Raw genomic sequence first — 26468 nt, 5'->3', positions numbered from 1 at the left:
CATGTTTGGAGGTAGAATTCCAATTCATCGTCCACTTGTTTGCTGAAGAAGGATCATGTTAGACTGAACATCTACCAAACAGGTCCATAAAGCTGGAGGTCCACAAATCAGTCATCATTAGGGAATCTGGGATGAAGAGGGTCAATAACTTTAAATTCCTTGGCGTTATCATATCAATGGATCTGTCCAGGGAGCAGCACAGAAATACCATCACAAAGAAGGCACAGCAGCACCTCTACTTTCTTAGAAGTTTACATTGATTTGGCATGTCACCAAAAACTTTGACAAACTTCCATAGGTACACAGTGGAGAGTGTCCTAACTCTATCCATACTAACCTTTGGCCTTAACATTCACATACTTAGATACTGATTGCAACGTTTCAGTGGTAAATCCGACTATCTTCCTCGGGCACAAGTTGGGGTTTACTGTTGAAATAGTGCAATCAGTATTGGTAAGTATGTGACTGTTAGGCCAAAGGATAGTAAGGATAGAGTTGATAACCAGTCACAAAGCTACTGTAGTCAGTACCCTAACTCTTTGCATCATGGCCTCAGATGGAAACACCAAATCCCAGGGATGGAAACAAAAACAGAGAAAGGGGTGGACACAGACAAATCTATCACAGCCAAAGCCCTTCCCAACATTGAGCATATTTACATGGAGCACCGTCACAAGAAAGCAGCATCCATCATCAAGGACCCCCACCACCCAGGTCATGGTGTCTTCTCACTGCTACCATCTGGCAGGAGGTACAGGAGCCTTAGGTCCCACACCATCAGGTTCAGGAACAGCTATTATCCTACACCCATCGGGGTTGTGAACTTGCATGGGTAACTTCACTCATCAGAACTCTGAACTAATTCCACAACCTAAAGACTCATTTTCAAGGACACTAGAAACTCATGCTTTCAGCATTGTTACCTTTTTAACTGCACAATTTGTCTTTTTTATGCCCATTGGGTGATTGTTGGTCTTTGTTTACGCATAGTATTGTATTTCTTTATTTTCCTGTAAATGCCTGCAAGAAAATGAACCTCAAGGTAGTGCGGTGGGTTTCAGTTAATTGGGCCATCAGTTAAGCTGGGCAACACACACAAAATGCTGGTAGAACACAACAGGCCAGGCAGCATTGTTGCTTGAATTTCCAGCATCTGCAGATTTCCTCGAGTTAACCAGGGCAGCTGCTTATTTGGAACAACTCTTAAAGAATGAAAACTAATTGAGAAAATGACTGGGATTCTCCTTGTTTATTTGGGACATTATTCTGCTTCATTGGGGCAGGAGGGTGTTGCTGAGCAGGTTCTAACTTGCGTCAATCACACACAATTGTGTGGCTGTAAGACGCTACACGGTGCTTAGAGCAATTAGTTTTTAAACGGCATCAGTTGCATGTGTTTGTGTTGAAAAAGCAATGATTTTTGTCACTGATAGTTGGTGAGAAATAAGCAGTTAGTCAATTCAGAACTGTTTTGCTCACTGGGGTTTCAAACTTTCAGCTTATAGATTCCAAGCTGGGAGTGAAAATGAAACAATTTCACTACTGCAACAGGTTAGAAACTACAAAGAATTTTAAAGTATCGGCATTCACCCTGAATATTATTTAATGAAATGAAAACTTCTGTGGAATTCTCTGCCCACACAATCTTTGGGGTTTATAGAGAATGGGGCGAAAAACAAAATCCAGTGAGTGGCAGTACTGTGGGTGCAAAGTCCTTGTTAAGAGAGAGGTCAGAGGAGAATGGCCAGACTGGCTCAAGCTGACAGGAAGGCACAATAATTTAAATAATCAGTGGTGTGCAGAAGAGCATCTCTGAATGCACAACATGTCGAACCTTGATGTGGATGGGCTCCAGCTGCATAACACCATGGACATACACCCAGTAACCACTTTATTATGTACTGGAGGTACCTAATAAAGAGACAGTTGAGTGTAGATTAAATTGACAGATAGAGTATAATGTGGGAAAATGTGAAGTTATATATTTTGTAAGGAAGACAGAAAAACAAATATTCAAAGAGTGAATAATTATACAAAATATACTGAATAATTGCATAACATGTTGTGGAAAAAGAATCTGAGGATCACAGTTCATGAAATACAAAATGTCAGTGTTTAGTTAGAACGGGTATTTTTAATATAATTTTTGTATAACTTATGAATAATTTATATATTCCTTGTGAATGCTGCTTTTGTGATTTTATGCAACTGTGATGCTGCTGCAAGTTAAGATTTTTTTTTGCATTTGATGCATATGACAGTAAACTTGATTTGATTTTGACCTTGATATGCTGGAACTGGAAGCAGTGTGGAAATGATCTATTGAACAAACCGGGTTGAAGAATAAATCGAATTTGAGCAGGGTGAACTTTTAATCAGTTTAGAGGAATGAGAAATGGCCTGAGAATATTCTGAGGGGGATGGTGAGGGGATGTTTCTGGTGGTGGAGGTGTCTGGACATTGGGGCCTTACTTTTGGAATAGGACTTTGCCATTAATATGAAGAATTGGAACTGGTTTACTATAGACACACATTCAATGAAAAGCTTACCTTTCATGCTGTTCATACAGATTAAATGTTAACGGCGCATTGAGGTAGAATGCAGTAAAGCAAAAATAAATTGCAGAATAAAGTGTAAAAGGTACCGAAAAAATGTGGTGCAGGTAAATGATGAGGTGCAAGATCATAACGAGGTAGACTGTGAGGTCGAGAGTCTATTTCATTGTACAAGTGGTCTGTTCAGAGTCTTATTAACATCAGGGTAGGAGCTGTCCTTGTGCCTGGTGATATGTGCTTTCAGGCTTTTGTATTGTCTGTCCAAAGGGAGAGGGGAATTATTTCTCCTCTGGAGCCAGAATTAAGAGTTATTTAAAATTTAAGAATACTTTGCCTCTTGGTTGTTGTTATACAGTATTAGTACAGTGCAGAGTCAACAGAAAGTGCAAAAGCAAAATAAATAATCAGTTAATTCATGGATTCCTGAACCATTTAGCGTTCATAGAACTCAGCAGGTCAGGCAGCATCTAGGAGGGGTAATGAATGGTTTAGGGTCCAGACACTTTATCAGTGAGTTCAAGTCAAGTCATTTTTTATTGTCATTTTGACCATAACTGCTGGTACAGTACATAGTAAAAATGAGAACGTTTTTCAGGACCATGGTGTTACATGACACAGTACAGAAACTAGACTGAACTACGTAAAAAAACACAGAAAAAATAATAACTAGACTACAGACCTACCCAGGACTGCATAAAGTGCACAAAACAGTGCAGGCATTACAATAAATAATAAACAGGACAATAGGGCAGTAAGGTGGTGTCAGTCCAGACTCTGGGTATTGAGGAGTCTGATGGCTTCGGGGAAGAAACTGTTACATAGTCTGGTCATGAGAGCCCGAATGCTTCGGTGCCTTTTCCCAGACGGCAGGAGGGAGAAGAGTTTGTATGAGGGGTGTGTGGGGTCCTTCATAATGCTGTTTACTTTGCGGATGCAGTGTGTAGTATAAATGTCTGTAATGGCAGGAAGAGAGACCCTGATGATCTTCTCAGCTGACCTCACTATCCGCTGCAGGGTCTTGCGATCCGAGGTGGTGCAATTTCCGAACCAGACAGTGATACAGCTGACAATAGACAATAGGTGCAGAAGTAGACCATTCGGCCCCTCGAGTCTGCACCGCCATTCTGAGATCATGGCTGATCATTCACTATCAATACCCAGTCCCTGCCTTGTCCCCATATCCCTTGATTCCCCTATCCATCAGATATCTATCCAGCTCCTTCTTGAAAGCATCCAGAGAATTGGCCTCCACCATCTTCCGAGGCAGTGCATTCCACACCTCCACAACTCTCTGGGAGAAGAAGCTCTTCCTCAACTCTGTTTTAAATAACTGACCTCTTATTCTCAATCCATGCCCTCTGGTACTGGACTCTCCCAACATCTGGAACATATTTCCTGCCTCAATCCTATCAAATCCTTTAATTATCTTAAACGTTTCAATCAGATCCCCTCTCAATCTCCTCAATTCCAGCGTGTACAAGCCCAATCTCTCCAATCTCTCTGCGTAAGACAGCCCTGCCATCCCAGGAATCAACCTAGTGAATCTACGCTGCACTTCCTCAATTGCCAGAATGTCCTTCCTTAAACCTGGAGACCAAAACTGTACACAATATTCCAGGTGTGGTCTCACCAGGGCCCTGTACAAATGCAAAAGAACATCCTTGCTCTTGTATTCAATTCCCCTTGTAACAAAGGCCAACATTCCATTTGCCCTCTTCACTGCCTGTTGCACTTGCTCATTCACCTTCATTGACTGGTGAACTAGGACTCCTAGGTCTCTTTGCATTTCTCCCTTACCTAACTCGACACCGTTCAGACAATACTCTGCCCTCTTGTTCCAGCTTCCAAAGTGAATAACTTCACATTTATTCACATTGAATGACATCTGCCAAGTATCTGCCCACTCACTCAGCCTATCCAAGTCTCCCTGTATTCTCCTAACGTCCTCTTCGCATGTCACACTGCCACCCAGTTTAGTATCGTCAGAAAACTTGCTGATATAGTTTTCAATGCCCTCATCTAAATCATTGACATAAATCGTAAAGAGCTGTGGTCCCAATACAGAGCCCTGTGGTACCCCACTAGTCACCTCCAGCCAGTCTGAGAAACACCCATTCACTGCTACCCTTTGCTTTCTATCTGCCAACCAGTTTTCTATCCATGTTGAAACCCTGCCCTCAATGCCATGAGCTCTGATTTTACTCACCAATCTCCTATGTGGCACCTTATCGAATGCCTTCTGAAAATCTAGGTACACAACATCCACTGGCTTACCCTCGTCTAACATCCTTGTTACATCCTCAAAAAACTCCAACTCAGGATGCTCTTGATACAACCCCTGTAGAATGTGATGAGGATGGGGGGGGTGGGGGGTGGGAGATGGACTTTCCTCAGCCTTCCCAGAAAGTAGAGACACTGCTGGACTTTCCTTGCTATGGAGCTGGTGTTGAGGGACCAGGTGAGATTCTCCGCCAGGTGAACACCAAGAAATTTGGTGCTCTTAACGATCTCTACCGAGGAGTCATCGATGTTCAACGGTGAGTGGTCTTGATCCAAAACCTCAGAAACTGTCCATTCTCCTCCACAGATGCTGCCGGACCTGCTCGAGTTCCCCCAGCCATTTGTGTAATTTTCTCCAGATTGCAGTACAATATCTGCAGCCTCTCATGCCCAGAGACTCCAGCTGGTTGTGTTGCTGCGGCAGAGAGGCCCAACCCACAAGCCCCTCCCACACGTTCGTTAGCCCCGCCTTTTCGCCCAGGTCCCGCCCCCTAAGCTATCCCATGATTGACGGCTCTAACAGCACGTGTGCAGACGGACGCGATGACGTCGAGACGCACCCCCCCGACTGTCGCGAGCCGGTTTTGAAAGTAGGGACCGGGCGGGCGGCTGGACGGAGGGGGGAGGGGCGGAGCGGACGGTTGCCGAGTGAAGGCGGGGCTATTTAAATACTGCGACGGCGCCATGTCTCAGAAGGACAGCGTGTGCTCGCGTTCCTACTTCGTGGTTGTCATGGTGTTTGTGCACGTTTATATCCTGAATGTGTTGGCCTTGCTGCTGTACGTGTACTACACCAGTGAGAACGCGCACTCGCCGGAGAGCGGCGCGTCCCCGACGCCCGGGCAGGACGTGAGCCCGCGGCAAGAGGTGTCGGAGCCGGAGCGCGCGTCCAACCTGCAGCAGGACTCGGGGTTCGGTCGCCTGCACCGCTTGGAAGGCATCAAGGTGAGGGGCGGGGCCTAGATCAGTGGGCGGAGTCAGTAGAGCAGGGCGCCAGAGGGGAGGTGGGTGGACCCAATCCAGTGACGGACAGCGGGGGAGGAGTTACAATAAATGGGCGGGGCCTTTTGTTTAGGGGCGGGGCCAAGGCGGTGATTTTAAACTTGGGAAGTACAATATCATGACCAATGGGAGGTTCAGAGGTTGATTTTGTGGGGGAGGGGGGTTTGGAGGGGCTTGATGCATTGAATGGTATCAGAACCAGAATGATGGGCAGCAAGGAAGGTGATGGGACCAGTCTGGCCGGGGTCTGGGAAAATATATTAGCGTATTGTTGGAAGTCTTGGGTTAGCTCTGTGTGGGGTTGTGCCTGATAAACTTGCTCTGTGTCAAAATGGGATAATTAGCTTGGGTGGATTATTGAGGGATGAAGATCGGGCTGGGGATATCAATGAAATGTGAGAGGGAAAAGTACTAGAATACTGAGGTCTGTGGGGCAGACTGGTGAGAGGGGAGTATAAGCAATTGTAACATGATGCCCCAAACAATAAAGACCAGCAAAGTATTTACCCTCTTCACCATTGTAAATCCTGGAGGAACTCAGCAGGCCAGGCTAGTAAAAGAGTATAGTTGATGTTTCAGGCTGAAACCCTTCTGCAGGATTGGAGAAAAAAGCTGGAGTAGATTTAAAAGGTGGGAGGGGGGAGAGAAACACCAGGTGATGGGTGAAACCGTGAGGGGGAAGGATGAAGTAAAGAGCGGGGAAGTTGATTGGTGAAAGAGGCAGAAGGCCATGGAAGAAAGAAAAGGGAGGAGGAGCACTAGAGGGAGGTGATGGGCACACAATGAGATGAGGTGTGAAAGGGAAAAGGGGAGGGAAATGGTGAAGGGAGGGGGCAGCTGTGGGGGAAGTACCAGAAGTTTGAGAAATTGATGTGCATGCCATCAGGTTAGAGGCTACCCAAATGGAATACAAGGTGTTGTTGATCCAACTTAAGTGTGGCCTCATCACGACAGTGGAGATGGATGGCCACTGGGAGATCCTGCTTTTTCTGGCATACGGAGCGTCGGTGCTCAGGAAAACTTCCCATTCCCATTCTGATATGCCTATCCATGGCCTCCTCCACTGTTGCGATGAGGACACACTTAGGTTGGAGGAACAACACCTTGTATTCTATTAGGATAGCCTCCAACTTGATGACATGAACGTCAATTTCTCAAACTTTAATGAACCCCCCCTTCACCATTTCCCATCCCCTTTTCCGCCTCTCACCTAATCTCCTTGTCCGCCCATTGCGTCCCTCTGGTGCTCTTCCCTCCTTTTATTTCTTCCATGGCCTTTGTATCTCTCTCACCAATCAACTTTTCAACTCTACACTTCATCCCTCCCTGTGTGTTGCCAGACACTCTATAAGCAGAAGGGATTAGTTGTTTAATGAGTTCAGCACAATGTAATAGCCTAAAGAGCCCTTTTCTCTATGTTTTAAATCATGGTGAAAACAGTGCTCTAAGAACAAATAATCTTAGGAGAAGAACTTAGTGCAACAATTTTTTTTTAACAATTGTGCTCTGAAAGCATTGTTAGAAAGATTGATGGAGGATCACTCAATGGTAAATTGAGAAGGAAATGGTGTGTCGCTCTGAGGAAAGATGGAGGGTAGCACTAATTAAAGGGTTCTTTCAAAGATTTGAATTGGATACAATTGGCAGAATGACCTCCTAGACTCTGTGATTCAATGATAAACTATGGAATCAAAAGGTTAATGATGGCTTGCTTATTTGTGATGTAATCTGCATTGTATAAATTTGGTGAAAGCCTTTCAGCAGTTAGTGCTGCTGGGTCTTGGGACTTGGGTTCCATCCTGATCCTGGGTGCAGGTTGCACATTCTTTCCAGATAATCCGACAGACAAAAGACCTCGCAGAAGGATCTTGGATTCAGGAGAAGACTGAAACTGTAAAGGTTAGGAATTGTGAAGAGCTAAAATGAACTGTGATGGTAATCTTAAATTTGGATTTAAAATCCTGTGGCTTGTAAGAGGGTTTAAGAAGTCTTGAAGCTTGGGTAGGGAGGGGGTGGAGATGCATCTCTACCAAAGGAGGTGTAAGGCACTCCTTCCCTCTGCTAAAATGCAGGTCTCCCTTGGGCAAGATGTAGCACCTGCTTAGCTCCCTGATTGAAATCACGTGAAGCCACGAGAGCAGGTGGTGGATTGCTGTATGAGCACCTGGTGCATATGGCAAGTTCTGGTTATGTGGCTAGTGATGCCAGACAGACAGTCTCTGAAAAGTATTGCTAATGGTTCACTGCCCAGAAGAAGGCGATGGTAAACCACTTCTGTAAAACACAAATAAAATTTTTGAAAATTGCCAAGAACAATCATGGTCATAGATCATGTTTGCCCAAATCATAAGACACAACATATAATGATGATAAGCTTGTAAGAGGAAAGAAAGACTGAGATGGTCCATATTTGAGACATTTCAAAGACCAGACTACAATCTGAGGAGGATGAGTTGGTAGCAATGAGAAGGAGGTTCAGAACAGTGACTAATTGTGTGATTATGTAACCCAAAAAAATTTACAATGAAAAATTTGAAATGAGCTAAGGTTAAATGCTGTGAGACTGCAAAAGGATTTGTGTTTATAATTCACCACAGGTTAGTGTACATGTAAAACTGTTAATTAGGAACACTAACAGAATGTTATACTTTGTTGCAATGGGAATTGAATGTAAAAGTGCATCAGTTTTTGCAGACTTAATATAATCATACCCTAATATTACTGCCAGCAGTTTTTCTATGTTTCAGTTCTATAGGGTATAAATCTACAATAATCCTCAAGTATTGTATCTAGTATTGCTCTCCGTATTAAAGAAACAACATTATTCGAATGGAAGCCGTTCAGAGAAGATTTGCTTGATTCATGCGTGGAATATGCAGGATGAATTATAAGGACAAGTTGGACAGGCTACGCTTGTATCCACTGCAGTTTAAACAGGAATGGCAAATTGACTTGAAGTGTAGAGGATGTTTAAAGATTTTTGTTTTGTGGGATAACCTAGAACTAGGGGTTGCTGTTTTTTTTGAAAAAAAGAGACCACCCTTCAAAGAAAAGAGGAAAAAAGTTCTTAAATATTTTTAAGGCAGTCAAGTTGTTTCTTGATAAGTGAGGGAATGAAAGATTACTGGGAGTAAGTAGAAGCCACGTGTCCTATTTCTGCTCCGAATTTGAATATTCGTTAGCTAATGTTTAAATTTAAATATTCATGGTATTACATCAAAAATCAAAAGCTGCTTGTGCACCTGTTCATACTACAGATGTTAATATTTTCTCTTCCATTCAATTCAGCAACTGTATGTCCCCTGCTAAATTTACATATTTTTGTCCTGTTGTCTCATCATTTCCTTTGTTTTTTCAGGTTGGGCATATGCAAAAAGTGGATCTTGTTCCTAACAAGGTACACTACTTGAAAACGCTGAGCCTAAAGCCACTTCTGTTTGGTAAGGATTTACAGAATGCTCTCATTTAATTCAGATAATTTGAATTTGAATCCTCATTGCATTGCATTCTAAATCTTCAAAGAAGTGTCAAGAATTTTAGCACAGAGCTAATATGCCTCAAACCCAGCATTTCAATGTCCACTTGTGCAAACTCAAAAGTAGTAAAGTACTGATATCACCAACAAGCACCTTTTCTATGTTCTAGTACATATTCTCTACCCTTGTATTGGTTTTAGCATATAAGTTAAATATGGGGGAGACATATGCAATGACTGGGAAAGTAGGGAAATATATATTGACTTTAAAAAGCTTAAACTTAAAGCATTTATCACTAACAAATATAGATATCAATTTTACAAAGAAAATTAATGAGGATGTTGCTGAGTCTGGAGGACCCGTGTTATAAAGAAAGATTGAATAGGTCTGGACTTTATTCCTTGGAAAATAGAAAATTGAGAGATTTGATAGAGATATACAAAATTAAGAGGTACACAAAATTTGATTAGCAACTGTATGTTCCCTCCTAAATTTCCATATTTTTGTCACGTTATCTCAGCTAATTTTCCCAGCTATGGATATATAGACCCACTGCCTTGTGGGCAGCCTTAGGAGAGGCGAAGGTTACAAGAGTAAATCTAGACAACAGTGAAGTTCCCAAGGCGGCTGGATGTCACTGTCATCCTTCCAGCAGCTCCTGCAGCCAAGCTCTTGCCAAACATAAGCTTTCCTTTGGACTACACTGGTGAGACTGAGAGGGGGATCTTGACGACTGCGCATCTCAGGATCTCCATACCTTTCACCCAGGCTTGTGATGATGATCATCACCCATTGTCCTTTGAAACAAATGGATGCCAACCTCCACAAAATTATGAGGGGTATAGATAGGGTAAATACAAACAGGCTTTTTCCAATGAGTTTGGGTGGAACTATAACTAAAAGTCATGGATTAAGGGTGAAAGGTGGAAAGGTACTTGTGGGGAAACTTCTTCAGTCAAATGTCCATGAGAGTGTGGAATGAGCTGCTAGCACAAGTGGAGCTTGCAAGCTTGATTTCAACATTTAAGAGAAGTTTTGATAGGTAATGGAAGGTAGGGGTATGGGTTATGGTACCAGTGCAGAACAATGGGAATAGGCAGTTTAAATGGTTCGGCACTGACTAGATGGGCCAAAGGGCCTGTTTCTGTGCTGTACTTTTCTATGATATTATTGCATAGTGCTTTTACTTTTAGATCTTACTTCACTTTCTCTCCTGTGGTAAAAACCAAAAGAGGTACTGAATTTCCAAGAGTCAGCACAATCCAGAAATTAACCCATTTACAGTACTGTGCAAAAGTCTTAGACACCCTAGCTATAGAGATATGCTTAAGACCTTTGCACAGTACTGTATGTGTGAATCAAACATGAAAGTAGTATTACTGTCGGTGCAGTTGTACTTTTTAATCCAATATCCAGTCCTGTCAGAAGGAAACACAGCTGTTTCTGTGTTGTATATTTTACTTCTTTTATCACAAGCACTAAGTTTGTTGTGGAATAATCAAATTTCTTTTGCAAACCTAATTCTGAAATTGCTGCAATAGTGAGAACATCATGTAGTCTGTACTAATACCAGGAAGTTGCTAACCATATTTGCCAGTTTTGGCCATCTTGCTGTTGGTGCCAAGGAAAGGGGTAGTGTAGATTCTTTAGAATAGGGGTCTAGAGCACGGACCCCTTGCTTAATGGTATTGGTCCATGACATGAAGGTTGAACTCTGCTGTAGAGTAAAAAAAGTAGGTTGGCGTGCTAACAAAGTGGTTAGTGTAACCATGTGTGGTAAGGGGGACAAGCTTCCGCTACGTATAAATACTTCTGATGGCATGCGTTTCAGATAGCCTCTGACAACCAAGTCCAGCTCCTGGCCTAGCTTCTACCATTTCTACTGACAAGAGAGGGAGCAAAGGGGGTTACTGATGCTTTAAAATCAGTTGGGCAGATGGGCTTTATCAGCTGTGACTGGCAGCTCATCTACATCTCTGATATCAAATCTCCACTGTCTTGTGGCTATACCCACTCATGGGGAAAATCCGGAGCTGGAATCCCTAAGGCAGACCTATGTTGAGTTCAACGCTGACTGGTAACTCCCTCTGTCACTGGATGCCACTGGTGTATTGGTCTCAGCCATTCCTTTGGAGAGTGGGAGCCTGCTGCGTGGGCAAAAGCTTGCTCTCCATGATGTGCTGCCCTGCCTTGCATTTGGGGTAGTGCTTTACAGAGCCAACAATCACCAACCAGGATTTGGTTCACGCCATTGTCAGTAAGTTTCCTCTGGGTCTCCAGTTTCCTCCCACATTCCAAAGACCTATGGGTTAAGGTTAGTGAGGTGTGGGCATGCTACGTTGGTACTGGAAGCATGGTGTCATTTGTAGGCTGCCCCCCAGCACAATCCTGCCCCCAGTACTGATGAAACAAAACAATGCATTTCACTGTATGTTTTCAAGTACATGTAACAAAATAAACTAATTTTTTTTTTCTTTTAATCAGGGCTTACGGTTATAGAGAATGGTTTGAAATATTAGAGGGCACAGTTTTAAGGTGCTTGGAAGTAGGTACAGAGGAGATGACAGGGTTTTTTTACGCAGAGAGTGGTGAGTGTGTGGAATGGGCTGCCAGTGACAGTGGTGGAGACGGATATGATAGGGTCTTTTAAGAGACTCCTGGACAGGTATTTGGAGCTCAGAAAAATAGAGGGCTATGGGTAACCCTAGGTAATTTCTCACATGTTCAGCACAGCTTTGTGGGCCAATAGGCTTGTATTGTGCTGTAGGTTTTCTATGTTTCTATGAAAACGTCAGAAGAAATATGACAGGTATTTTTTAAGTTTTCAGTGGTTTAAAGAAGCAGTTAAAGAACAAAAGGCGGGCTGTCATTGGAGAGGGTCCAGAGGAGGTTCGCGAGAATGATTCCAGGAATGAAAGAATTAACATAGGAGCATTTGATGGCTCTGGTTCTGTACTCACTAGGGTTTAGAAGAATGAGGGAGGATTTCATTGAAATTTATTTAATATTGAAAGGCTTAGATAGAGTGAACGTGAAAAGGATGTTTTCTATAGTGAAGGAATCTAGAAGCAGAGGGCACAGCCTTAGAATAGAGGGATATGCTTTTGGAACAGAAATTATGAGAAATTTCTTGAGCCAGAGGATGGTGAATCTGTGGAATTCATTGCCAGACAGCTGTAGAGGCCACGTAATTGAGTATATTTAAAACGGAAGTTGATAGGAGAATGAGGTTGAGGGGGATAATAAATCAGTCATGATGCAATGGCACAGCAGATTCAATGGCTCCTTCACTTATAGTCTTATGAAAGTAATTGGGGAATCTGTGTGAGGTGTGGAAGCTCTGTATTAGTATTGGCATTCCAGGGGAAAAAACAGTTCAGACAACTGTGCATTGAAAGACATTACAATAAATAAATCATAACATAATAAACTGTAGGATTATTTGGATGGCATCAATGTATTTGCATAATATTTATTAAGACAAAATTATAACTGTAGTTTAACATAAACAATTTAGTAAAATATTTTCTTAGCTTATCTCTTTTTGACCAATGGTTTCCTTAATCTTGTTACTGCAAAAATGCAAGTTTTCGATAGGGATTGTATAGTGGAGGAAGTATTATATTTGGGTTGACTTTGTAATACCTGTGTGTGTTTTTAAAAAAAAGAAAGAAAAAAAATTTGCCATTGTTCGTGTGGATCAAAGTTTGATTCACTTACTAATATCCGACTTCTGATTTGAGTTCTCTATAAAGAGTAGACATTGGCACTAAAAAAAGATAAAGTATTTTATTTTATAAGATCTTTACATTCATCTAAAAATAAAAATATTTACAAATATATAACTCAGTTTTAATATCGTGAACGGCATCTGTAATGCTTCCATTTTCTGACAGCAAGCATAAGACTTTTGTCACGCTTTTGCCATAAGTAAACTTTGTTCACTACTATTTTTCCATTCTGGATTCTGCCCACAATCATAAAGGTCCCTGCATGCCTGCCTTGTGTCATGTTCTGAACACAAGTGGCATCCAAGTCAAGCCAGTGCTGAATCTTGGGATGAATCTCCGTTTTGAGGAGGGGCCCATGCTTGAGAACCTCAAATTTGCTGTCCAGCTCAAAATTTGAGATCCGGGCGAAACTTGTGTTTCTCTTTGAGATTCTAATTTTCACAGCTGTGGGAGAAAAATACTTTGAATAACTTTCCTGTGTGATTAGTCACAAACAAAATCCAATCCCAAGTTAAAAAGTTTCTACAATATAAAATAAGCACAATTGCTGTGTAATGTACTGTATACAGTACTCTGGCTATTTTATTAGGTACACTTGCGCGCTAATGCAATCTAATCAGCCAATTATAAAAACAACTCAATGTATAAAAGTATACCGACATGGTCAAGCGCTTCAGTTGTTCAGACCAAACATCATATTGGCGAAGAAATGTGATCTACGTGACTTTGACGGTTGTTGGTGCCAGATGGGATGGTTTGAGTATCTCAGAAACTACTGATTTCCTGGTATTTTCAGGCACAACAGTCTGAGTATACAGGGAAAGGTACAAAAAAAAATCCTTTGAGTGGCAGTTCTGAGGGGGAAAAAACACCTTGTTAATGAGAGTGTTCAGAGGAGAATGGCCAGATTGGTTCAAGCTGACTAGAAGGCAACAATGACTCAAATAACCACACGTTACAACAGTGGTGGCAGGAGAGCACCTCTGAACACACAACATGTCGAACCTTGATATGGATGGGCTACAGCAGCAGAAGACCATGAACATGCCCTCAATGACCACTTTATTAGGTATAGGAGGTACTTAAAGTGGCCACTGAGTGTAGATCAAGCTCAATGGCTGTATAATGTGTAACTAATGATGGTAAAAGCGGTTTGCAGTGAATTTACAATTAACAAAGCACAAAACTTGGATACTGTTCAGATATAATAAGAAAGGATTTTTTTTTTGTTCCACATTTCACAGGCAAAGAAATGTGATCATTTCTATAATGCAAGAAATGGGATGCCCATTTTAGGCATGGAAACTGTAATATGAGACAGATCAAAATCTCTTTGTTGTTGTTGGTGGATAAACATTGGCCGGGTTACTGCGAGAAGAAGCAGAAAGATTCTTATTGTGCCGATTCAGCAGATAATTCAATCAGTGGTTACTAACACCAAATGTGTGTGTGAGAGCATTGACCATTAGCTGATTTCTTTGCAGCATTTAGTTTTGATTTTAGTGGAAGTGGACGTGAGGAAGTTGGTATGGCCAGTGTTGTATCCTTGCATACTACTAGTGACCAAGGACAAATTTCTCTCCTATGGAATGTGGAATGTCTTGTGAGGGATAGTAGTGGCGGCAGTGATCAATTTCTTTAATATTTGAAATCGGGGAAAACTCTACAAATAAGTAAGGAGTTTAATTTGAACTGCTGCAGTACGATAATCCAGATGCTGCCCTGTGCTTTAAATAGAACATAGTACAAAACAAGAACAGGCCATCCAGCCCATAATGTTATGCTGAGCCAGCTAAAAAGCAAATCAAAAACACCTAAACACTAATCCCTCCTAAATACACAATGTGCATGTCACTCTATCTTTTTTACGTCCGTGTCCCTATCCAGATGTCTCTTAAAAGCCTCTACAACCACTCCAAGCAGTGCATCCCAGGCATCTAGAACTCTGAGTTTAAAAAAAGAACTTGCCCCTGATAACCCCTCTGAACTTGCCCCCTCTCACTTTCAGCACACGTCATCTGGTATTAGACACTTCAACCCAGGGAAACAGATACACTCTGTCCACACCAAATGTGCAAGAAATGTCCAGGCAAATCAATTGAGTATCTGTCTCTCTTATTGAACAACTGATGACATATTTATTTATTGTCATTAACTCTTGCACCTATTTCATGTTGTATCTCAAATTAAAATAAATACGCTGTGGAAACACAATTTCCTCAATTGAAAATTTTGGTAGCCTGGTGAAAACTCTCAGTATCGAGATATCCTTTCTACTTTTCCACCTATGTTGCCTCAATTTCATTGCTGGTTTAGCCACTTCAGTCAAAACCTGAACTCAGTGTTAGAAGAATAGTGATGAACTTATTGAAACATAGGAGATTCAGAAAAGACTCAACAGGGCAGATGCTGAGATGATGTTTCCCTTTTTTTGAGGAATAGAGAACTAAGAGAGGTTCAGAATCAGGGCCTGTCTGTTCAATATAGAGATTAAAAGGATTTCTACTCAGATGGTTGTTGATCTTTGCAACTGTCTAACTCAGAGGGCTAAGGAGGTTGAGTCATGGCTGGGAGAGACAGAATTTGTACTGTCAGAGAGCCACGTAACAGGCAAGCCAGGTGGATAAGTTTAAGATCAGACTTCATCTTATTGAAAGATGGAGTCTGTTTGACTAGTCATATAGTCTACTCATATTCATAGAGCACTACAACACAGGTCTTTTGCACACCTAGTCCACGCTGAACTGTTATTCTGCCTAGTCCTATTGACTGGCACCTGGACAATAGCCCTTCAATCATACCCATCTCATCCATATACCATACTCATCCAAACTTTTCTTAAGTGGTGAAATTTAACCCACATCCACCAGTTCCTCTGGTAGCTCCTTCCACACACACCAACCTCTAAGTGAAGAAGTACTCTTTAAATATTTCACCTTTCACCCTTAACTTATGACCCCTAGTTCTAGTTTCACCTGGTTTAATTTTAATTTATATAGTGTGCTACAGTGCAGAATAGGACCTTCCGGCCCTTCAAGCTGTGCCTCCCAGCAATCCCTCTACTTAATTCTAGCATAAACACAGGACAATGTACAATCAAACTACGAACTGGTATGACTTTAGACGGTGGGAGGAAACCCACGTGGTCATCGGGAGAACGTACAGATCCTTACAGGCAGTAGCTGGATCTGAACCCTGGTCGCCTGTAATGTGAGGTGTTGTGCTAACCACTAGGCTACCATGCCACCCACTTAGTTACTCCTGCTCCCATTTTTTATGTCCTTAACTTCTCCAAACAGCATTCTTGGCTCTTAATGCTGCAAAAATATTTCTAATAAAATATTTCAGTATAAGAAGTAATTTTCATTATTTCCATGCACTGTACTTACCAAAATCGTGTGAACAAAATGTATTTAGTATTTCTTTGAATGAAGTACGTTCTTCCAATTCACAATCTCGACAGCTGGCTTGTGGCATTGCTTTATAGTGGGTAGAAATGTAGATTTATAATCAGGTTCAAGAAACACAGATACCAAGTTCTGCAAAGAATTAGATTGTCCCCTATCTAGCTTTTCAGAAGTTGTTGTTGCTTTTTGCTTTAAGATCTTTGTTGATTTTGCCCTTAAATCTTTGTGCCGAGAGTAAGACAAGGCTTGTTTTCCTTTTTACTGTTGCACTCACCAAACTGGCAAACAGGATGAACACGTGATTACAATGTTATCCTGTCCTTCCAGATGATCACACTGTATAATTCTTATAACACCTTAAATGTCTTTATCTTTGTCTGTTCATTATGTGCTGCGTCATATGGCATAGGCAATCATAGTCTTTCCATGACTTTGATTGTCCTTGGCAAATGTTTTTACGGAAGTGGTTTGCCATTGGCTTCTTCTGGGCAGTGGCTTTATAGGATGGGTGACCCCAGTCATATATAACAATCACAGCACGGAAACAGGCCATCTCGGCCCTCCTAGTCCGTGTCGAACTCTTAATCTCACCTAGTCCCACCTACCCGCACTCAGCCCATAACCCTCCACTCCTTTCCTGTCCATATACCTATCCAATTTTACCTAAATGACACAACTGAACTGGCCTCTACTACTTCTACAGGAAGCTCATTCTCTGAGTAAAGAAATACCCCCTTGTGTTTCCCTTAAACTTCTGCCCCCTAACTCTCAGTCATTGTCAATACTCTCCAGAGGTTGTCTGGTGTCCGTGGTTGCGCAAGCAGGACTTGTGATCTGCACCAGCTGCTCATATGACCATCCACCACCTGCTTCCATGACTTCATATGACACTGATCTGGGGGGGGGGGGTGGGCTAAGCAGGTGCTACACCTTTCCCAAGGGTCTCCTGGAGGCTAACAGAAGGATGAAGTGCCTTGCACCTCCTTTGGTAGAGATGCATCTCCACCCCACCACACTGTCCTTAACTATAACACATTTCTTGACACTGATTTGATTTATAACTGTAAAAGCAGCAAAGCCTGATTTGAATATAATGTATGCATGCGCTTTTACTCTGCATTACACTATTAATTGAAATCCATTCTTCAATCAGATTACTTACTACTTCTGTGAGATGCTGTCTTGTTGCTGATTGAGGATATACACATGCCATCGTCAACAGGGAACCTATCGCAGTTCAAAATTTCTGGCCATGGGTAGCCATAACAAGCCATAATGGGAGCACAGCTGTTCCTCACTGCTACACAGAGGCTGTAGCAAGGGTATATAAACCTTAAGCAGGGCAAAAGGAAAGAAAGATGAAGATGAATTATTTGCTGCATTACTTCTTATCATCAATTCTCTTCTTTCAACGCTGTGACAGTTAAAATATACAATTACTTATTTCCTGATGTTATATTGCATAATACACACAAATGATATAGTATTTCATATTCTGTATTCACTGGGATTCAGAAGAATGAGGTGTGACCTCATTGAAACCTATCAAATGTTGAAAGGCCTCAAATATGGACAGGATGTTTCCTATGGTGTGGAAGTCTAAGACCAGCGAGCACAGCCTCTAAATAGAGGGACGTTCTTTTAGAATGTAGATGAGGAAGAAATTCTTTAACCAGAGAGTGGTGAATCATTGCCACACAGCTGGGAAGGCCAAGTCATTGGGCCTATTTAAGGCAAAAGTTGATAGATTCTTGATTAGTCAGGGCATGAAGGACCATGGGGGGAAAAGGTATACGATGAACTGAAGTGACGGAGGAAAAGGAAGTTGGCTCACAAATAGAGAAAGCTTGGAGACAGTGTGAAAGGGAGAATAGGCAGGTGATAGAGAAGGGACACGCTCAGTCTGATGGTTTGAGATGTGTCTATTTTAATGTGAGGAGTATCATGAATAAAGCGGATGAGCTTAGAGCGTGGATCAGCACTTGGAGCTATGATGTTGTGGCCATAACAGAGACTTGGATGGTGCAGCGGCAGGAATGGCTACTCCAAGTGCCAGGCTTTTGAAGTTTCAGAGAGGATAGGGAGGGAGACAAAAGAGGTGGGGGCGTGGCACTGTTGATCATAGATAGTGTCATGGGTGCAGAAAAGGAGGAAGTCATAGAGGGGTTGTCTACAGAGTCTCTGTGGGTGGAAGTTAGGAATAGGAAGGAGTCAATTGGAAGGGGAAATATGAGTCTATCAGGCAGGAACTTGGAAGTATAAATTGGAAACAGATGTTCTCAGGGAAAAGTACGGAAGAAATGTGGCAAATGTTCAAGGTTTATTTGCCACAAGGAATGTTCAAGGCGTGAGGTTCTGAGTAGGTATATTCCAATGAGACATGGAAAGGATGATAGGGTACAAGATCCATGATATACAAAGACTAGTCATGAAGACAAGAAGAGCTTACGAAATGTTTAAAAAAAACTAGGTCATGATGGGAATCTTGAAGATTATAAGGCTAGCAGGAAAGAGTTTAAGAATGAAATTAGGAGAGCCAGAAGGGGCCATGAGAAGGTCTTGACAGACAGGATTAAGGAAAACCCCAAGGCATTCTATAAGTATGTGAAGACCAAGAGGATAAGATGTGAGAGAATTGGACAGTGTGACAGTGGAAAAGTGTGTGTGGAACCAGAGAAAATAGTGGAGGTACTTAATAAATACTTTGCTTTAATATGCATTATGGAAAAGGATCTTGGCGATTGTAGGGATGACATGCAGTGGACTGAAAAGCTTGAAAATGTAGATATTAAGGAAAAGGATGTGCTGGAGCTTTTGGAAAGCATCAAGTTGGATAAGTCACCGGGACTGGATGGGATGTACCCCAGGCTACTGGGGGAAGCGAGGATTGCTGAGCCTCTAGCAATGATCTTTGCATCATAAATGAGGATGGGAGAGGTTCCAGAGGATTGGAGGGTTGTTGATGTTCCCTTATTCAAGAAAGGGAGTAGTGATAGCCCCGGAAATTATAGGCCAGTGAGTCTTACTTCAGTGGTTAGTAAGCCGATGGAGAAGATCCTGAGAGGCAGGATTTGTTTGGAGAGGCATAATATGATTAGGAATAGCCAGCATGGCTTTGTCAAAGGCAGGTTGTGCCTTATGAGCCTGATTGAATTTTTTGAGGATGTCACTAAACACATTGATGAAGGTAGATGTAGTGTATATGGATTTTAGCAAGGCTTTTGATAAGGTACCCCATGCAAGGCTTATTGAGAAAGTAAGGAGGCATGGGATCTAAGGGGATATCGCTTTGTGGATCCTGAACTGGCTTGCCCACTGAAGGCAAAGAGTGGTTGTAGACGGGTCATATTCTGAATGGAAGTAGGTGACCAGTGGTGTGCCTCGGGGATCTGTTCTGGGACCCCCTACTCTTTGTGATTTTTGTAAATGACCTGGATGAGGAAGTGGAGGAATGGGTTAGTAAATTTGCTGATGACACAAAGGTTGGCAGTGTTGTGGATAGTGTGGAGGGCTGTCAGAGGTTACAACGGGACATTGATAGGATGCAAAACTGGGCTAAGAAGTGGCAGGTGGAGTTCAACCCAGATATGTGTGAAGTGGTTCATTTTGGTAGGTCAAATATGATGGCAGAATATAGCATTAATGGTAAGACTCTTGGCAGTGTGGAAGATCAGAGGGATCTTGGGGTTTGAGTCCATAGGACACTCAAAGCTGCTGCGCAGGTTGACTCTGTGGTTAAGAAGGCATACGATGCATTGGACTTCATCAATCGTGGGATTGAGTTTAAGAGCCGAGAAGTAATGTTGAAACTATATAGGACTCTGGTCAGACCCCACTTGGAGTACTGTGCTAAATTCTGGTCGCCCCACTACAGGAAGGATGTGGAAACTGTAGAAAGGGTGTAGAGGAGATTTACAAGGATGTTGCCTGGATTGGGGAGCATGCCTTATGAGGATAGGTTAGGTGAAGTCAGCCTTTTCTCCTTGGAGCGATGGAGGATGAGAGATGACCTGATAGAGGTGTACAAGATGATGAGAGGCATTAATCGTGTGGATAGTCAGAGGCTTTTTCCCAGGACTGAAATGGCTATCATGAGAGAGCATAGTTTTAAGGTGCTTGGAAGTAGGTACAGAGGAGATGTCAGGTAAGTTTTTTTTAACGTAGAGAGTGGTGAGTGCGTGGAATGGGTTGCTGGTGGCAGTGGTGGAGGCGGAAACGATAGGGTCTTTTAAGAGACTCCCAGATGGCTACATGGAGCTTAGAAAAATAGAGGGCTATGGGTAAAGCCTAGGTAGCCCTAAGGTAGGTACATGTTCAGCACAGCTTTGTGGGCTGAAGGGCTTGTATTGTGCTGTATGTTTTCTGTGTTTCTATGAGGGCTGAGAGGGAAAATGGATCAGCCATGATGAAATGGCGGTGCAGTTTGATGGGCTGAATGTCCTATTTCTGCTCCCATATCTTACGGTCTAAAGAAAATTTGAAATAATATTTCATATTCTGCATTTGCCTACAACATAGGAAACATTCAGCCTATCATCTATGCCAGCCTACAGCAATCCAATTGCCCCACTTTTCCCTGTTAGCTTATCTCTCTTGCATGCCAATCAGTTCCTGCAACCCACTTTCACTAGAGACAATTTTGAGTAGTCAGTTAACCAATATCTCTTTGGATGTGAGTGAAAACCAGGAGGAACCAAAGCAAATCCCCAGGATGACAGTAAGGACATACAGCCTCCACATCGACAGCACTGTGGTCGGGATTGATGGAATTGTAAGGATGTAGCCTACCTACTATTAATATTAACTTTACCTGTATGAAAAGTGTTCCATTAATAATGCAGTTCAAAGTGCTACAAACAAGAAAGTAATATAAATACAAATAAACATTAGTAATATTACTAAGAAACCTTGTGTTGTTTTAAGTAGGTGCTGTGCAATTTAACTGCAATGCAATATTGTGTGATCCAGCACTGAGTAAACTGTACCTAGTCACAATTTCTGGTTCATTTATCTTGCATTTAACATGGGGGAAAAAGTCACATTTCATCCTCTGTGAATTAAACGTGAAGCAAAAGTTTCTTTATAACATGAGTGAATGATTTTTCTTTTTCAATATTACTGACCTTCTATTAACTCTCATTCTTAGGATATGTAAAAGCTGTTTGTTAACAGGTTATTAATTCATTTTCTCAGAGAAATATTTTTCCTAGCAATGCTCTAACCAAGCTTGGATAATGTTTCACTGCTCTTGCTATCATTGTGATGCAATCAATAAACCTCATGTCAATGCGGTCATGGCCTTAGGGAACACTACGTTGTAATCATTTGCTTAAAATAATTTATCAGTGTAGAAGTTTCTTTAGCAGCTGCATCAAATTATTTACTAATTGCTTTTTATTCCTTTTTAATGTCATCATCATTATTATGTGGTGTCGTATGATGTAGATGATCATGGTCTCTTGACCGTGATTGTTCTTGGCAAATCTTTCTCCCAGAAGTGGTTTGCCATTGCCTTCTGAGCAGTGTCTTTACAAGACAGGTGACCCCTCTTCAGCGATTGTCTGGTGTCAGTGGTCGCATTACCAGGACTTGTGATCTGCAGCAGTTGCTCATATGATCATCTACCATCTGCTCCCATGGTGTCACATGACCCTGATTGGGTCACAATCAGGCTACACCTGCAGACTAGTGGAGGGAAGAAGCAACTTTTTTGGTAGAGATGTATCTCCAACCAGCCACCCAATGTTATAATGTTAATATTGAATGTTATATTCATCTTAATTGCAAATTCTCTATGTTTAATTAATTGGGAACCCCCATTTTTTAGGGATCTGAAATTAAATATGTGTGAATCTCATAATGTGGGTTGCTGAAATGTAATGGAAGACTTCCTCGAATGTAAACTTTTCAAAATGTTAACCTATCTGTAATTTGCAAAACCAGTTAGTTTTCCAGTGACTATATAGAATATTGAGCCACCTGTTAGAGGCTTGGTGTAGTGACCTGGATTTTGCAAAGTAATAATGATAAGTCTATTAACACTTACCATTATTACAAGTTAAAGAGAACAGTCAGTTCTGGCATCCATACATGCAGATAAACATAGAATTCCATGTGTTCTTTCATTAGAAATACCTGCTCCTTTGCCAGATATGCTGTTGTTCTTCTCACAATACACTCAGCAGTCAACTGAATTGGATGTTTATCTACTAGATCTGCACAATACCAATTAAGGCTTGAGCAATTATTCAGTTGTAAACAACATTTTAGTGGTTTGATAAATGATAATTACTGCTGAAGGAATTCTTTGTATTAGAAAAATAATTCATATGTGAGGTGCGCAATTACAGAATAAAATTATTATGTTTTTTTCCTTAGCTCAAGCTGGTAAAGGCATAGCCAAGCACATTAATGTCTCCATTGCTACGAACTTTCAAACTATTCTAGTGGTGTTTACTATTGTGGCTTTATTATTATTATAGTACAAATGGAGTGTGCAAGAGTTGAATCTAAAACCACTGTATTATGCATAAACAAAGAAGTCTACAATGGAATGAGGGAGGAGCTGGCTAGCATATACTGGGAACACAGACATTATGGTGGGACAGTTGAGGAAGACTTTCAAAGAGATTTTTTGTGGTGCTGGACAAATGTATGTTCACATTATAAACAAGGATAATAAGGATGGGGAGAGCCAGCTTTGGATAAATGAGAAAATAAAAGAAAGAATACTAAAAGCTAAAATACAAAGTTGCGAAGAGTAGTGGGAAACAGGAAAATTGGGAAAACTTTATAAAAAGAAACAAAGAACCATTAAAAAAAGTAGTAATGAAAGGGAAGATAGATTATGAAAGTAAGCTCACACAAAATATAAAAACATAATAAAAGCTTTTACAGCTATATAAAGCAGAAAAAGAGTGGTGAAAGTGAATGTAGGCCCCTTAAGGGTAATGTGAAAATGGCCAAGGCCTTGAGTGAATATTTTGTGTCAGTGTTCAGGGTAGAAGACATCTCTAGCATGCCAGAGAGGGATGTGATGGAAGGTGAGGACCTCAATACAATCATCATTAAACAGGTAATGATGAGCAAACAAGTGGGTCTAAAGGTAGGCCGGTCCCTGGTCATGATGGGATACATACCATGGTACTGATAGAAATTTACTAAAATTCTTTGGACTCTGGGCAGGTCCTGGCTAGTTGGAAGATGGTGAATGTTTCTCCACTGTTTTAAAGAATGTAGGCAAAAGGTGGATAATGATAGGCCAGTTAAATGTCTGTAGTCAGGAAATGCTTGAAACTATCATTAAGGAAGAAATAAAACTTCTGGATAGAAGTGGTTCCATCAGGCAGGGGTAACATGGAATCATGAAGGGTACGTCCTGTTTGACAAACTTAATGGAGTTCTTTGAGGATATAAAGAGCACAGTGGATAGAGAGGAACAGGTAGATAGTGTATACTTGGGTTTCCAGAAGATGTTTGATAAGGTGCCACATAAAAGACTTAACCATGTGATAAGGATGCATGGAGTTAAGGGTAATGTATTAGAATAAAAGGAAGAGAGTTGGGATAAATGGGTGTTTCTCTGGGTGGCAGTCAGTGGTGAGTGGAGTGCTGCAGGGGTCGGTGCTGGGCCTGCAACTACACAAAAGACATTAATGATTTGATAGAGGGGACCAAGTGTAGCAGATTTAAGTTTGCTGATGACACTGAAGTGAATACAAAAGCAAATTATTTAGACTATGTGTGGCGTCTGAAGAGAGATATAGATAGATTAAGTGAATGGGCAAGGGTATGATAGATAGAGAGTACAAACTGGTAAATGCAAGGCCAACCACTTTGGAAGGAAAAATAAAAGATCAGACTATTTAAATGGTGAAAGATTGCAGCAAGCTGTTATACAAAGGGACTTGGGAGTACTGGTACATGAATGGCAAAAGGCTGGTTTGTAGGTGCCATAGGTTATCAAGAAGGTAAATGTAATGTTAGCCTTAATTGCTAGAAAGGTTGAATTTAAGGGCAGGGAGGTTGTGCTGCACCTGAAGTAATGCATGCAGTCCTAATCTCCTAACTTGAGAAAAGATATACTAGCTATGGGGGTGGTGCAGAGGAGGTTTACCAGGGTGATTCAGGGATGAGGAGGTCAGCCTATGAGTTGAGACTTTATCGCCTGGGACTTGCTCAGGAAGTCAGACAGCATCAATGGAGTGGAATAAACACTTAATATTTTGGGCTGAGATCCTTCATCAGGACTAGAGAGGAAGGGAGCAGAGCCAGAATAAGAAGATAGGGGAAGGGGTACAAAACGGTATCATTCTTGACCATACTAGATTTCTTACTAATCCCATTTCAAGTATAATTCTTAACAAGTACAATAAACCAAGCAAGGTATTTCACTTAGTGGGTACCCAGTGGGTATTATTGGCAAATTTCTTATCATCAATGTGGCTTGAAGAAGAGTGATGATGAAGCATTGTGAGCTAGGAAGAGTGTTTCAAAAACAGGATGGAGTGGCTGAAAGTTTGGTCTTTGATGCAAATCTTTGTCTTTGTGGGAACTTTATAGACTAAAGTGAAAGGTGCTGTTAGGCGGTGTGCAAGATCAGTGATCAAATCGGTATACTTTGTAGATTTGTTCACCACCCTCTAGGTAAGTAAGCTTTTTTTTTGGAAGAGTGGAGGAGAGAGTTCAAGCAAAGAAATTGTGGGAAAGGGTTAGGTTTTTAGTGAGGAGATGCAAGTGAGCATTGTTTTGTGCTGGACTGGATATGCAATGTGATAGACAGTTTTAACATGAAGATATTTAAAAAAAAAATGTTCCATTCAGCCTGAATGAAAACTGGGAGTGATTTGTGTAACTGAACTTAATGCCAGTGGAGCCTACTGTAAACCCAAGAGAGGTAGGTTTAGTTTTCTAAAAGATATTTCCATTTCTGCAGCAGTAATTTCTGTAACCTGTCCCAAACTCAGCAGCCAATCAATGAAATTTAATATTGAACCTTGTAAGGGAAACTGTTCTGTTCAGAGCTTCATGCCAAATATTTATGCCAGGCAAATGCTTAGATTGAATGGCCATGGTCATATTGACTTAACAGAACAAATCAATGATTAATCAAAACAGAGAATTAGGTCAGATATTCAGGATAAAGCAGCTGATGCATCTGAATGCATGTAAACCAGCTAACCATTGTAAATGCAACTCATGTTACAGGAATCAATGAGAGTAAGTGTATTGTAGACACTAAAATACATTTATAAAAATCAACGAGTCCCTGGTGAGTTGGTACTAAACTAGCTTGGGTTACAGGTAGATGTGTGAGGAGACATTACCATAGATGAGTCTACCAGAGGTGAGATGAGAACTAGAGGTCATGGGTTAAGGGTGAAAGGTGAAAAGTTTAAGAGGAACATGAGGGGCAACTTCTTCACTCAGAGGGAGGTGAAAGTGTGGAACGAGCTGCTAGCAGAAGTGATGGATGTGGGTTTGATTTCACCATTTTAGAGAAATTTGGATAGGTACATGGATGGGAGGAGTATGGAGGGCTGTGGTCAGGGTGCAGGTTGATGGGATTAGGCAGATTAACAGTTCAGCATAGATTAGATGGGCCAAAGGGCCTGTTTTTGTGCTGTTTTTATGACTTTAAGCGATTGGAATAAGGATGTTGAGGATGGGCAAAATAATTCTAAATAAACCTATTTGGTGAATGCTTAAAAATCAGCTGGAAATAGTCATTTGCCTAACTGGGCGGAACAGTAGTGCAACTAGTAAAAATTAAAAGCAGGTGCCTCTCAGCGCCAGGGACTTGGGTACAATGCTCATGTTAGATGCTATCTTTGTGGAGTTTGCATGTCTTATGACCGTGTGCATTTTCTCTGGTGGCTCTTGCTTCCTCCCACATCCTAAAGACATGTAGGTCAGCCTAGTGTGTAGGTAGGTGAATGGTAGAAATGGGGGGGGGGGTGGTAGTGGATAAGATGTAGGGAGCAATGGGATTAATGTCTGATTGGTGGTCAGCATGC

At 41.5% G+C, this 26468-nt stretch overlaps 1 protein-coding gene across 2 annotated transcripts in view; it reads left to right on the top strand.

The window, feature by feature from the left end:
• The first annotated feature begins 4980 nt into the window (after positions 1-4980).
• p4htmb (prolyl 4-hydroxylase, transmembrane b) overlaps positions 4981-26468 on the top strand; it is a 71435-nt gene continuing 49947 nt past the window's right edge. For both annotated transcript variants that reach the window (XM_059943979.1, XM_059943980.1), the window contains exons 1-2: positions 4981-5781; positions 9197-9278. In XM_059943979.1, coding sequence (XP_059799962.1) covers positions 5521-5781; positions 9197-9278 — 343 coding nt within the window. In that variant the 5' untranslated portion in view covers positions 4981-5520. The remainder of the gene's footprint in view (positions 5782-9196; positions 9279-26468) is intronic.

This window comes from Hypanus sabinus, chromosome 19 (assembly GCF_030144855.1).
Source record: "Hypanus sabinus isolate sHypSab1 chromosome 19, sHypSab1.hap1, whole genome shotgun sequence".
NCBI lineage: Eukaryota > Metazoa > Chordata > Chondrichthyes > Myliobatiformes > Dasyatidae > Hypanus > Hypanus sabinus.
This window is presented reverse-complemented; position numbering and strand designations above follow the sequence as displayed.